General features: G+C 41.6%; 1 protein-coding gene across 1 annotated transcript; it reads left to right on the top strand.

Moving 5' to 3' along the window:
* Window positions 1–1,169: 1,169 nt before the first annotated feature.
* C18H17orf67 (chromosome 18 C17orf67 homolog) lies at window positions 1,170–6,412 on the top strand. The gene is made up of 4 exons (XM_005503062.3): window positions 1,170–1,623; window positions 2,145–2,245; window positions 5,200–5,339; window positions 5,892–6,412. Exons 1-3 carry the CDS (start codon window positions 1,569–1,571, stop codon window positions 5,314–5,316), a joined length of 273 nt encoding a protein of 90 aa, XP_005503119.1. The 5' UTR covers window positions 1,170–1,568; the 3' UTR covers window positions 5,317–5,339; window positions 5,892–6,412.
* Window positions 6,413–15,628: the final 9,216 nt, after the last annotated feature.

Here is a 15,628-nt window from a genome sequence, read left to right as displayed (position 1 = left end):
TAGTTGTTCATTTGTTAGCCCACCATGAACGCGTTTCCCTCCATAATTTCGTTCTGTCCTGACAAGTTACACATTTCCCCCCCTGTAACAGTTCTAAAAATAAATACTTGCTGCTCTTTGAAACCACAGATTTTTACACTTTCAACACAGTCCCTTGAACAACTACACAAAGCCGCACAGTATATCACATCTCCTGTTGGTAACTTACAACACATGCTAATAAACGCAAATACGCCACAGTTTGACGAAAGCCCCACAAGCGGACGTACAAACCCCACAACTGCCCAAACACCGAACAGCCGCGTTTCCGTCACCCGCCCTCGCTCCAGTCACACCCTGGCACCTGCAGCACTCTGTTTTAATTCATGACTCTGTCAGATTTGTATAAACTCACCAATTATTGCGTGTGCAGTTGAGCTGCTCCAGCCTGGCGAGCTGGGACGGGTCTCCCGGCGCTTGCTGAGGGTGAGGACACCCCACGGTGTCTGGCCCATGGGACACTCACAGACCTGCTCTTTCATTTCTTGAACCTTTCTGTACTTTTAACACTTTTGAGACCCACGAGCTTTCTGCCACGTTTCACTGAAGCTGGCTGGCTTGTGCAGACCTAGTGGCACGGACAGAATAAACACCACTTCTTTAGGAAATAAAAAGGCACAAATGAGGAGAGCGGCTCAGATCCAGGCTGGCAAACCCCAGGTGAACCCCTCGGTGCAGGAGCTATGGGGGTGTGCTGCACCTCCTCCTCAGGGGGGAAATTCTAACTGCATCCCTCGTGCCAGAGCCGCTGATGAATTCTGACTCAGTATTTCACATGTGATATTCAGAGAGACATGTTTTCTTTCCTAAAGACTGGTGATATCATAGTGCTGCTCAGGAGAGGTCTGGACAGCCACATTTCTGAAGGCACAAACTGGCTCTTTGCAGTGACATTGGTTAAACCTACATTCTTCACGCTGTGTTTACCAGTAAGGACATTTATAATCCTATTTTCTACCAGCTTGTCCTGCAACAAAAAGAATTACATGAGTTTTCTTTTGTACGGTTCTGTTAATTTGATAAAAATCTCTCTGCTGTGTTTTCCAGCAGTGATAATCTGGTTTTGCTAGAGTTAAACCACATTAACATGTACTTCTGTGCTGGAGTAAAGTTAGAGACAATTTTGAAAGAGGGGCTTCTTTGGCTACCTTTGAGATTAACGTTCAGTAATGGCCAATTTTTAAAAAAACAATTGTTTATCATAGGCACCTGAAACCATTGCTTGCTATCCTAAATGGAAGTTGATGTGTTTTATTTTCACAAATTCAAAATCCAATGTAAATCCGAAGCCTGTAATGGAAAAAAGGTCTTCTATTTTCTTTCCCTCAGGGACAGAGTTATGCTGAGAATGTGCAAGCAGATAATAGCCTAATTCAAAACTTCAGGCCAGATGTCTTTAAAATCATGCTATCACTCAAATTAGTCAAAGCATAAACAAACATTTGTGACTGACGTAGCTACTTCAAATAGGCTAATGCCTCAGTCAGCGTTACTCACTTTGGAACAGACTGGGAGAAAGCAGAATCAAAATGAAGAATTTACTTGTGTTTGTCTCTGGTTTGGTCCTGATGACCACTCTTACAGGTAGGAGTTTATATATTGTATTTGATATTTTCCTTTCTGCATTGCCACACTGTACTAATATATCATAAAACCAAAAAGCTTAATTTTACTAGCTTACTATTTCAATATTATTTTAGCAAGGTCCTGCAAACTAAATGTTCAATGCAATCTCTCCTTTGCAACAAAAGTCTGACTCATTACTTTGAAAAATAATCCTGAAAAGTAAAGCAACACAGGAAACAACAAAGAATTGAAGAGCTGCTAATGTCAGTGGTTAGATGGTGCTGTTATATTTTCTCATTTTAGAGAGTACTATGAATATGTAGAACTATAATAGAACTATAGAAAGCACAAGTATAAAAATGGTTTAAAATTCCACTCGTATCTCATGGAATGCAACATCCCCTGGGAAAGGGCTGTAATGAAAGAACACTTTGTATATAGACAAAACTCAGGTTTGCAGACATTTCATTTTACAACCAACAGATAAAATAGTAACTTTTTGGTAATTTCAGAACTAATTTCTGCTTTTCTGTCTTTAGACACTTCACCAATTTTGACTGAAAAAGATGCCAAACAGATGCTGAGAACTCGTCGTGAAGACAGACCGAGAAAAGCTGGTTTCCCTGATGAGCCAATGAGGGTGATTTATGATATTTATTTTTAAATTATGTTAACCAGAACAAAACCAAAAACCCCCAAACATTTGTGCTTAGTATTAAATTTCTGTAGCTTTAATTCCAAGCAATACATTATGAATATCAGCCTTTTAAGCAGCTGAGTTCTTCTGTGAAGTATTAGAAAAAGCTTTTACGTTCTTTCAGTTACTGTTAAGTAGCATTCTGTAAGTGCTGAATATTGCTCAGGAAAGGTATGCTTGCAGAATGTGGAAATTATTTATCATGGTTCAAAAATGCAGATTAAATTATTGAGAAGAAAGTGGCTTTTCAGTTATAGAAATGTGGATTTCATCAGGTTGTTCCTGAAAAAGTAAATAACAGGAAATATCTTCTGCTTACGGTGCATTCTGCACTCAAGGCAGAAAGGAGATGTAGGTGTCAGTGGTCAGTGTGGAGATTGAGGTAGTTCCCAACTAGCTTTTAAAATCACTTACTTTTGTTTACTTATTTATGAATGCTACAGATAGGATGATTTGTTATGATATTGTAGAAGTTTTTAGTGGCTTGCTTAATGCAACAGCATTGGTTTTGCATGCAATATGTACATTTATTTGGTTTTAAACCATACTAAAACAAAAGAAAAAGAATTAAGGAGCCTTCTGTTTCACTTGTTTTGACAAAATGCAACATATAGTTCTGCACTTCTCAAGAGGTACTTAAGGTATTTTAAAATTACTGCCTATTGCTTTCCAAAGTAAATAAACTGTGCTGAAATTACATGGTTCTCGAGAGGCAAACCCCGCAGAAGCTAGAAAGCTCACAATAGATTGTGCACATATGATGAGTACAAGGGGCTTAGCTTAGCAAGGTGCTGAGCGCTCCCAAATTCCCCCGGACGTGCCGAGTGCCACGTACCTTGCAGGATTGATGCAGCATGTGCCCGGCTGGTGGTTTTCCCTTTCCAATGGTTATTGTGCACCAGCCCAAAATTATCCACTGGCTGTCCTGGGTGGCCGGCCCTGCACCACTGCCAGCGTGGGCACTGCTTGCTCAAGCACGGCGGCCACAACAAATCAAACCTGTCACAAGAATATTGCACAATACTTGTTAACAATCTAGTATGGTGAAGGCGGGACAACAGAGCCCAAACCCAGAAGGTAACAGGGGATTTGCTGCTGCCCACAACTTTAAGGACTAGCTTATTTCTAAGCTGTTCTTAAATGAGTCTCGTAGTTTTTTAGAGCATGAATACAGCTCCCATCTGTGCTTATGCTTAATAAACCACCACAGTTATGTAATAAGTTGTGTAGTAAATATAACATTAAATACAAAATAAGTAAAACAGTAGAGAAGTTGGATTGAGTTAAATCCTGTATTATAGGAAATTACGTGCATACATACAATGCTCTTGGTCATATGGTTTAGTTTTAGGTAGTCCTGCGAGGAGTGGGGAGTTGGACATGATGATTCCTATGGGTCCCTCCCAACTCAAGATATTCTGTGATTCTAGGTGGGGCAGAGATGGAGCGTGGGCTGGAGAAGTGTTTGGTTACTGACCTCTGCGGCTCTGTTCTTCCACTGGCCATCCTACTGCAATTAGTAGCAAGCACTTGTTGAGAAACTCCAACGTTTTTCCCCCCCCTTGTATGGCAATGCTGGCTTTCTGTGAGAAAACCCAACCATAAGAATATTTGTTGTTGTTTTCACTATACGTCAAGGTTTTCAGTAGAAAGGAAATACCTTTTGATTAAAAAAAAACCCGAACAATTGCCCCCTGCCATGTGTAACATGGAGATCTTCCCCCATAAATGAAGGTGCATGGCTGCCATACGCCTCTGCACGGTTCTACCAACAGCACAAGGAGAAAAACTGATTTTGTATGGATTCTTTGTAGCAGAATTAAATGAATAGTGGGATGAACCCATCTCTGTTCATCTATTTTACGCAAAAGCTGTTTGTACTAGGCTGGATCATGCTGAGCTGGGGAATTTAATTTGCAATTCTTTGTGACGCTGCTTGACTTCCACGGTGCTGTTTCAGTCAAAAAGCCAGTTCACTTACAGGCAGCGAGATCTGCCATCTTTGATTATTTTAAAAACGTCATTTATGTTATCGGCATGATTTAATTTTACTTTGACCGAGACCCTGCTTTTTATCATATGGCATCTTCTCAGCCATATAGTCCCGTTCTCTCCGAGTCTGCAGCACAGTCTCACAGAGGGGTCTGAGCCAAGTCTCCTGTGCTGTGGGGACAGAGAGCACAGTACAAAGCAGGATGCTAATGGTTCCTGCTGGCACCCACTGTGCCAGCCCTCCGGTCTGCACAAAGAGCAGAGAACTGCATGACAGCAGGAATATTTGGCCAGTGCAAAGGGTTTATGCTACAGCTTCCAGCCCTACCATGCTTACTGTGCAAAGCCTTGGGGGTATATTTTGAAAAAATGTATTTAGTGTTCACAAAGCTTAGTTGCTTAAACCAAATTAAAAAAAAAAAGCAAATACACATTACTTTATGTATCACCAGTCAGCACTGATGCTACTACTAGAACCCTTTGGAGTACTGCCACATGGTCCTATAACTGGTTAATGTTTTTTAATCAGCAGGAATCAGTTTTCTAAAGAGGCTACAACAGACCTATCTGTGGGGATCCTTCTGTACCCTCCGGACCAACAGAGGCTTCTGTGTCAAAATGCAAATAAGAAATGTGTATGCAGAATTCCTAATTGATGAATATTGTTCTAAAATTCTTGCTCAACACCTTTACGGTTGCGGATGATGATGATGTTATTCATTAAATATTGCTAAATATTGGTAGGTTGGGGCAAGCTGACTAGCAACACCATTTCACTATATTTGATAATTTCAAGGGATATATCAGTTACTCCTGTATAAGGTTTGAAATTCTCTTGGTTCATAGGCCTGATGTTAGACCTGAGGGGTTACATAATTAAATTACTTTCTATTTTCTTTAAATAGGAGTATATGCTTCACCTCCAGCGCTTGGAGCAGAGATCAGAAGAACAATTCCTTGAGCACTGGTTGAATCCACATTGCTTACCACACTGCAACAGGGATCTCGTGCATCCAGTCTAACGGCTTTGCCTACCCCACAATTGGTATAGATCTATTTCTTTTACAGTGCATATTTCTTTCTTCATAATAAAAGGCAGAGCCATAAACTGGAAGAGGAGAGGAGAGGACAACTGATGGCTGGAGAAAGTACCTTGTGCTGAAAGGTGCCTGGCAACAGGGCAGCGGCAGGACAAATAAACATCCTCGGCATCAACCGTGGCACTGTGGTTCTGTTCATCTGCTTAAAATTCTGCTGGGCATCTGTTTGTACCTGCATGTATCTAAATAAACTCTGAAAATCTTGATGTTGGCCTAGAATTCAATGGAGCTGTGCTACTGCATAATAAGCCAAAGATCTGAAACTTATTTAAAAACAAAACCATAAAATTCCCAAATCTTGGCCCTAGGAGGTAAGTTGGCAGTTTTCAGAAAATCTTCCAGCTGAGAGGCAGTTGGAAGCTGGCTCCCTGCTACCCTGCTCGGAGGCTGTTGTGAAGAATTAATGTTAGAAAAATGCCTACATGTTTTGAAGCCCTTTGTATTAGCATGGCTCACATCAGCATGTATTTTAATTATATTTGCTTTTTTTTCTGCAGGTCTCTTCATGGGCACTGAAGAGGATATATACTATGATTGTGCTAAGGAGGACGAGATTATTCCTGTATTTGCTACACACTCACTGTAGAGCTGAACCTCTTTGCAATACAGTACAATCCTAGTAATACAGCAGAAGTTCCAACTACAAATGGCTAGATATGTTATAGACCACCATATATTTTCTAACAGTAATGATTGCATGCATCAATAAATAAATAAAGGGTTTCTCCCAGTTTCTGAGAGATAGGCAAGTATAAATCACTGATGAATCCCAGATTACACTTTCTAAGGGAACAGCTTTAGACTGTCAGAAGCAAAAGAAACTTAGAAGAGAGGTCCATGGAAAACTAGAGAATGTAAACATGAAGAGAAGACCAGCTTTCAGGACTTCAGAGGAATCCTTAATTACAGTTTCCTATGTTAAACAACAGTACTGCAAGGAGATTACCACTTATGCAACACTAATCCATGTTTAATTGACTAAGTATTTAATATCATAATAAAAGCTTGATTCAAATAATTTTCAGATGACTTTGTTACCTTAGTCTCTTATACTATATGCTGACAAAAGTCACTGGAAGTAAGGCTCTGTATTGCAAAGTACTAAGGAAACGTCAGAGGAGTTCTTAGGATCAGCAGCTGGGAAGCACTATGTGCAGTCTGATAAATTCGGAGTTTCTCTGCACAGCTTTTCCCTTTCCTTTACAATTCTGTCACTGCACTCACACCAAGAGCCCGAGGATTGGTAGCAAAATTAAAAACAACAAAAAAGGAGATACATAAGGTAATTACTGCTGCAACAGAGCACTTGGTAGATCAACAGCCCTTCCAGTAAGACAACTCTCCTAAATGACTCCAAGGAAATAATTTAAATCTCAAAGCATCAAAGGCTTGCTTTCCCCTGCCATCAAGATGAAATCATAGATTAAATCTGGAAGTGTAAAAAAGCATAATCAGGCTCCTATTGTGCTTCATTCATAATACTCTCAATACATAGATCTCTATTTGCATATCTCCATTGACGTTAAAGTCATTAGGTGAAATCCTGGCTCTGTTCTTCCTTGCGCAGACACCAATCCCAATTATGCCAGCTTACACTCAGTGAAAGTCAATTTAAGTACTTCTCTGAAAGAAAAGAACTCGTGTCTAGTTATATTCAGTCATGAGTTAGGTAACTAGTAAGGTTAAAGAAAACCTTCTAGGTCTACCTCAGTAATGCTGAGCTAATCGCAAAGCAAACGTGGAACAGAGATTGCTCAGTGGTTTTAAGTTTGCTTTTCCACACAAGGGTTGAAGGATGTCATGTAGGTATCTCCAGAGAAAAGTATTATTATGTCTAATTTACAAAGAGAAAACTAGAAACATAGAAAGGCTAAGTACTTCCAAGTATGTGTTCCATGCTCTCTTCCAGTTCATAAGGGGGAAAAAGCAATGGTGTGGAGTTAATAGTCTTTAGCTCACATTTGAGTCAGGCAGATTCGTCTCTCCAGCGGGCCAAAGAGCCAACCCATGTTTGCACTCAGATTCAAAACAAAACCACTACCAGTGTTTCTAGAATTCCAGCATTTAAGCTTCTTTATAAAAGTAAACTCACTCTAGAAGTAGCTACATTTGTGTTCTGTGGTAGAACTGACCTCCTGGTCCACCAAAACAAGAACAGCAGACACCATAGAGGAAAGTTTGAAACAAAGAATAAAGGGAGAAAAAAGCGTGAAGAAAAAGAGAGAACATAAAATTATGAGGGTAAAGAAGAAAAATCTTTTCAGCAGTGAAGAAACATACATAATTAGCATAAAAGTTTAACGCTGCATAAACATCGTACTCAGTTGTAGCTAGAGAACTGATGTCAATAAGCTTTTTCCAGAGTCCTGCACTGTGGCTGCTCTACTGTGGTTTTATATTCTTCCTTTACACAGATCTTTCCTTCAAAGCCATATCTGTGCTTGAAATCATCTGAAGTTGAAATAGATCAACTAGTTGGAGGTTTATTTTTGTCCATATCTAAAATATCAGGGTAAAATGCTGGACTTTTATACATTCACAAAAACCATGAGCTTTCCTGCTGGGTGAAGATTTATGATAATCTATACGACATTAAGTAATTAGAATTTGTATGTGAAAGCCAGGAGAGGGCTTAATGTAATTAAAATAGGAAGAACAAATGTTCTGAAAGTTGTATACTGAAGATGGGAAAGTTGGCATAATAGTTGATTTCCAGATGCTTTTACAGAGAAGGATTAGATAGACTTGTGAAAATCTTTCCTCTATAAAAAGAGAAACATATAGTTAGCTTTACTCACCAACTTGTTTTATAGTCAAGGTCTGATAACTTAGTCTTTTCTCATGTAAAAACCTGCCCACTAGATGCCACTGTTTCTGCATACAAACAGCATCGCAAAATACTGCATCCCTCCTTCTTCCCCCTTGTTTTTTTTCCTCCTTTCCTTAAAATGTTCGGTTCGGATGACTGAAATAAAAAGGCACCTCTAAACCATTTTAAAAAACCAACCAAATCAAACCCCTTTAGGAAGGTGCCGTACAAACCTGCCCTGAAAAGGCAGACTGTGCCCAGGGCCTCAAGTGTAGGACCACTCTGTAGTAGACAGTAGATAAATAATATTGGCGTTAATTTAAATACACAACAACTCAGGGAAAAGAGACAAAGACTGGAATTTTGGAAAGCATCAACTTCTTCAGCAAGGCCAAGACTAAAAGATTTTCATCACAGCCAGATAAATAGCAATTTGGCAGTTCAACTAATTGGTGTCTCTAGCAGACTGCCTCACCTTTGAGCAGAATGTGCACTAGAAGCACTTACTAAGACTGGAATTTCCAGAAATTTTACGGAAAGCAAGTCACTTTATTTGAAATTCACTTTCACAGCGGGGAATGTAATGGAAAATGCAAAATTAAATGTACCTGTTAGTAGCTTAGATGATATGGTATCTGCTCACTTCTCCTGGAGGCCAAAGAGGTGAGCGTGCCCTTCTGTTCACAGTGACAGTGCTGCTTCTCTGGAGCGTTTCTGGAAGGTGAACATGATAGAGATAAACAAAGCAAATGTCTATAACAACCCAAAATTAAATAATGCACATGGAAATGTTTCCCTGCAGTATTCTGGGGCTTTCTTTGCACTAGTTACAGCCTTGTTTTGAATGTTAGAACTTTGTTTTGAATGAAGACTTCTGTTACTCTGTCTTAATGAATGAATGCATAAATAACTTCTGAAATGGTGGAGGGAAATTGGATTGATTGAATGTGATCACTCTAGTAGGAATCTAGCTTAGGTTCTCAGTAAAAACTGATTTTTTAATGACTAAATTGATCAGAGTGGGCTTTTGAAGGTTATCTGAGCCTTTTATGGTCTACAAAGAGTAGAAAATCTTGTGAGAACTATGTGTCTTGAGACTTCTGGTATGTGATTAGAAATGCTGAGTGATCCGTCTCCTTTCTGGCATTTTAATCCTTTTTCAGGTCTGGGGGTAAAGATGTGTACTAAAATGAAAAACAGCAAAAAGCAGAAAAGGTTCTTGAGGTAACACCACTGTCCTTGTTCTATCAAAAGGGCACGTCCAGCCCAATGTGGGCTCGACAAGAAACCAAAAGTTTGTGGTTTGGTATGGTTTTCTCCCCCTCCTTGCCCAGCTCCCACCTGCTCTTCACCCCACCCAAGGATTGTTTCACAGGCTCAGCACCATGCAAGAAGTCTCCATTCCTTGCAGAGCTCAGCATCAGTCCATTCTCCCAGGAGACCCTTTGCAATCATGGGCAAGATCTGACATTCAGAGTGTCAAAAGGAGGAGTAAGCTATGTAAAAGCACAGGATTTTAAGCAAAGAAGATAGTAGTTTTAGCTCAGAGACACACAAATCTGGAGTCTGAAATTAATCCCAGGCTAATATAAACTTCAATTCCATCAGTTTGGATCAGCTGTGCTGCGTAGCAACTGGGGACATTGAGCAATACTGGTGACCTACCACATGATTCATAATGGGAGAAGGATTTCTATCCTACTGCTACGCCTCTTATCAAAAAACAGCTTATAAGCCTATAAGTAATTAATAGAGCACATTTTTTTTTCCCCTCCCTTTTTCTCTGTTTACCATTCGGTGCCTTAATGCTGCCCAGGGAAAGAGAGAAAAATGTCTTTGATTTCACACTGCACAGCTGTTGCACTGCTGGAGAAAAACACTTTAAATATTAACATGGCTGTGGGGCTGAAAGTGTTTCTTAAGAGGCACTTCGATGCAATCATTTTCAGCAAAGTGAACAATCACAAAAATAGTCCAAGACCAAAATGCCTCCAGCTGATAGTAAGCAAATTTATTTGTACTTTGGTGCATGCCTACATTACTGATTATATCAGTTACAGCTTTCCAGTCCTACCTCAGTAAAGAACAGCTCATAAATGCAATAGATTGTGATCTCCAGAATCAGAAACATTCCTTCTCTCACGCTAGGCTTTAAGTGTGAATTGGACTATCTCAGTTGTCCCCCTTTAGTGAAATGGGGATACTTCTTGCAGTAAGGGTGCTTATATCAGCTGCACAGTTACTCCACTCCATAAATTCTGCAGCTCTGGTTAAGCTGCCCAGGGAGGGTAAAGCTTTCTTACCCAATACTACTGATGTGTCTAAGGGTATATGTTGTGGCTGTCTTTAGCTCTGCAACAAGCCACAGCGCTTCATCCCACCCCAGAACAAACAGGGGTTTTTCCCTGAGAGAAAATAGTCTCACAGTAGATTTCAAACAGTGCATCGAACAGAGGGCATTGCTTTAGCTTTGGCTTGGATCCATCCCAAGGAGACATGGTTCTAACACGAATGATATACTGCCGGGGCTTACCAAGGGCTGCAGCGTTATTTACACACTCAGACTGCTGATGCATCTTCAGTTCTGCTTTGAAGAGGAATCATCCCGCATGCTCTGAACGTCGTGGCTTCCAAGGGATGGGGGGGAGGCTACTTCCATAATTTCAGTCACTCATCTATTTCCTATTTACCAGGGATGACAAACATTTAGGCCACCTAGTTAATTTATTCCCAAGCTTTTAATTCTGCTCCGTATGCATCACCAGCTTTGAGGAGCCGGTCTGGGAGCAGCGCTGGCTCCGGGCTGCCAGCAGCAGCACACGCGTGTGCCCAGAACCACTGCGAGCACGGAAATGGAGCACAGCCCTGGGCTGCCCATAGGAAAGCACCAGCACTGAGAGAAGCACAGGAACAACAGAAATACCCAAACATGCTTTTTTAGAACATGACTCCTTAAATTAAACAAGACAAGAAAATATATTAAATGACAGCAAGGTCACTTTTTCCTTAACTGTTACTCCAACTTAAGCCCACACGTCTCTCATTTATTTTTTCAACTGTGCTCTTCTGCTACCTCTGTCCTGTAAGAGATAGTTACAGAGCATTATCAATGGAGAAGGACTACAAAAGATGCCAGGTATTTATTAGCTTATGCACTTTTTGTTCGTTTCCTTTTATTTTTGGAATTCAGTTACAGAAGTGCCTAATGTTCTCCGTTAAAATTCAAATCGTGTTATGGCGAACAAACATCTCCCCATACATTGTTGCTATATACTATGTAGACAAACTTACTGACTTTGGAGTGCAATGGCTGCGTTCACCCATGTGGTGACAGGGTTGATTAGATGTTGCAAGCGATTGTAGTGGTTACTGAAAATCAGGGAGATCAGCATTTATCATAACATTATCATTCAGACATTGTTCACTTCATTTGCCTCATGACCAGATTTTACTACCTACAAACCCACCTTCTGATCTCCTGTGCTATCACACGAACAATGCATGGCGTTGCTCAAATTGATTGTTATTAGGCTGGGGTACTTAGGAACTATAAATACATCACCTCAACTGTCCTAACATTTTTAGGGTGGAATAATGAACTGCACGGTCTGAGCAAACTATTAAATAAAGTATCTTAATTCTGCTTAAATTAGCACTAAGAGTTTACATTTAACTAAAAAGCTCTATAACTGTGTATTATTAATTAGAGCCACACTTTCAACAGAACCAATAAGAACCATTAATGGAGACCCAGCCTCCCAAACCCAGGAATATAGCAGGCTGCATGTATGCAGACATGGAAAGTTGCTCTGCCAAAGTTTATATAAGGAAAATAGAATCCACTGTTCTAAAAGGAGTGTCATAAAGTTTGATGTGTCTATTTCAAAAGTGTTTGGAACAGATATTCATGCCCTCTGACCAGACAGAAATGTCTTTGCTTCCAGCTTTAATGCAAATTCCAGGGGAAAAAAAAGGAATTGCACTTTCTGGCATTTTGGAGAACATGGGGAAAAGTTGGAAGGAGTCCATGGGGAAGAAAGCTGAGGGGGGTGAAGGGAGGGAGCTGGGGCTGGCAACTGAAGACCTTTGGCTGTATTTTGATTGAATCAGGGCTGTATTTTGATTGAGGCAGCAGGGACAAACACCGGGCTGCTTTCTGAGAGCAGAGTCCCTGTCTACGCTCTGTGTGGAAACAGCGTCCCAGCTTTGCTCTTTGATCCTTCAGCTTAATTCAATCCAGGGACAAATCAGAGTGAAACTGGGTGTGTGTAGGTGCAGGTGTGCACGTACATTTGGGGGATGGCTGGAAGGATGGAGAAGGACTGCCCCCATTCCCAGCACATTTCACCCCTGTGCTGCCCAAGCCAGCTCCCATTGCTGTCACACATTTCAGGGCCCAGCTCTGACACACACACAGAGGGGCCTTTTTTTCAAACTCAAGTGCTTATAGAAGCAGATATTTCAGATAGAAGAGCTGCAATACCATCTTTGGGGTGGCTGGTTCCCAAATGACATTGCGGTTTCATGGGGGGTTGAAGTACCAAAGAGCTGCATAGTCCAATCATAGAACCACAGAATCATAGGATGTCCTGAGTTGGAAGGGACCCACACGGATCATCAAGTCAAACTCCTGTCCCTGCACAGCACAATCCCACAGTTCACACCGTGTGTCTGAGGACATTGTCCAGTCTCTTCTTGAACACTGTCAGGTTTGGGGCTGTGACACCTTCCTGGGGAGCCTGTTCAGTGTCCAGCACCCTCTGGGTGAAGAACCTTTTCTGAATGTCCAACCTAAACCTCCACAGCACATCTTCCTGTCATTCCCTTGGGTTCTGTCATGGGTCGCTAAAGAGAAGAGTTCCATGCCTACCCCTCCTCATCCCCTTGTGAGGAAGCTGTAACCACCATGAGGTCTCCTCTCAATCTCGTCTTCTCCAGGCTGAACAAACTAAGTGACTTAGCTACTCCTCATATGGCTTTCCCTCCAAACCCTCCACCAGCGTGGTAGGCTCTTCTGGAGACTGCCTATATCGCTCATCAACCTGCTTGCTCTGGGGCTGCCCAACATAACTGTCTGTTTGACTGTCAGTCAGGTAGCCAGTCTGTCAGTCTGTCTGTCCTTCAGGCAGTCCCTATGTCAGGTCATCACATCAAGCAATGGCTGTAACCCTGCCTGGCCTGTGTCACTGCACTAGTGTGAAACACCGAGCAGATCTGAGTTCTGGAGAGGGAGTTTCCCCTTTCTTCTCTCAGCTCGGCTGGTGTGGCAGGTCCCAGCAGTGCCCCTCCCCATTCCCACGCAGACGGGTGGGCTGGGAAGGGGAGCTGAGGAATTCTGGTTTGGCGGCCAGGCGGGGAGCGCAGCCGGAGCCAAGCACAATGCTAACACCCCTGCTTCTTTTGGAAAGGAGGAAACCCGGGAGCCACAACTGAAGCGCTGCTTTACTGTTGGGATAACTCAACTGCACGCTGCATGTTGCCCCTTAAGCCCCACAGAACTTGGACAATATTTCACTGAATTGGGAAATGATCTTTGGGCTGCGTCTCAACTGAAATGCTCATTGTTTAGATGACTTGGAAAAATACCTTGTTTTTCTTTGGTTGACCAGTCTCTGGAAAAGTTTAGGATGGCACGCACATTGTGGTAAAAAGGAAAAAAAAATGAGAACATACAAGAAATTTGAATGAATTTGATGTGCTGGGAGGAGGACTGCTGGGAGATTGTAGAAATTATAAACTGGAAAAAAAGACCCCACAGATAACTGTGTTTAGTGAAGATATGGGCAGAGGATTCCTGGGACAAGGAGCGTCTGAAAACCCCAAATATTCAGTGGCTATTGAGCAATGGGAAGGTGCTTATGAGAAAGGATCAGTGGAGTTACCAAGGGATGTGCGAAGCTCATGGCCTAGCCTAGATAATTTCATTGGTGTGGGCTGGATGCTGCTAGATTCATCAGACAATCATTCAGAGGCCCTTTGGGCTGCTACTGAAAAAGTGGTTCTTCCATTCGCTCTTCCCCCAGACACTCATTTCTGTGTTTGCTTGTGCCAGCACAAGCATTCACATGGCTGTACTACCCTAATTAAAAAAAAAAAGCATACAACTAATTGAGTTGATATTCAGCTGGATCAGTTCTGTGGTCCAGCTAGTTGCACAGCCACATAAACGCTGGTGCCAGACAAGAATGGGTGAAAAAAGTGACTGGGTGCAGAGGAAGAGGGGGGAGAGGAGTGGAACAACCCCTTTCAGCAGCAGCCAGATTTATGCCAGATTAAAGTGACCATGTAACCACAGCCTCTTTGACCAGCCCCCTCAATTTCATTTTGGGCATGTGAAGAATCAGCTATTACCTCTACCGAGTTAAGAGCAGCACAAACAGGCTTTTATCAGCTGATCGTCTCACATTTGCTGAACTTGGGATGTGCTCCGTGCTCTGCCAGAATTTCTGGGAGGATCTGTGGCAATTATAAGGAAACCCACCTAGGGACAATATCATTCCAGTGTAAGGAGGCTGGTATGTATGCAGCCACTTCAGGAGCTCTGTCTGCTATGAAAGCAAATGAACTCAAGAGCAGACAAGGATTGATATGTGAAGCTACAGTATAAATCTGTCTGCATAAATTAAAAGGACGGGAATGCAATGGATTTTGAATGGGTTCTTTCACACGATAGCGTTCTCCTGGAATCAGAAAGCAGATGTTGCAGAAAAGCTTTACAGTGTTCTGAAATTAATATTAGTATTTATCTTAGCACAGAGGACTTAAATGAAGCGGCAAATCAAAATGCCCATGTGTGCATAGGCATCAGTTAGAGACAGAAAGTGTGGACTGTAGTGCAAAGGGGTTGATATGGAATAGCGACTGATACAGAATATGGACAAAATATTGATTGTGTGTTGCAAGTTTTCTACTTCCCCTAAGACCTTTCCGTTCTGGGCCAGGGGGTCTGAGCTTCCAACTTGGAATTTCAGCTTCCCTAAGCAATTCTCTACACATCACCTTATGGAAAGAGTCATGAAATTTGGGGCCAGCGCTTCCCTAAAACAGCTGAGAGAGCCTGCAAGGAAACAAGCTCTTTAGCCAGTTGATTACAATGTAGACAACATAAGTGCAGAAATCATAGAAGCAGAATAAATTAGGATGTGTTGAAATCCAAGGATTCCTACATGTTATCCAATAAGCAGCATAATGATATACTGGGTTGCTGCAATAATGACACCGATACCGATGCTGGTGACAGTCATTCCATACCTGCTGCACAAGTGACTTCAGACTACTCACAAAGTTATGATCCATACGCCACTATCAAAGTAGCCACGCCCCACAGTGTTTATAATGAACATTATTTTTTGCCATTTTCTTGAATTTTTGATTAGGATTTGTATAGCTTATCTGCAGTTTTAATGAAATTATTTAGCTTTTCTG

Source organism: Columba livia, chromosome 18, assembly GCF_036013475.1.
Source record: "Columba livia isolate bColLiv1 breed racing homer chromosome 18, bColLiv1.pat.W.v2, whole genome shotgun sequence".
Taxonomy (NCBI): domain Eukaryota; kingdom Metazoa; phylum Chordata; class Aves; order Columbiformes; family Columbidae; genus Columba; species Columba livia.
This window is presented reverse-complemented; position numbering and strand designations above follow the sequence as displayed.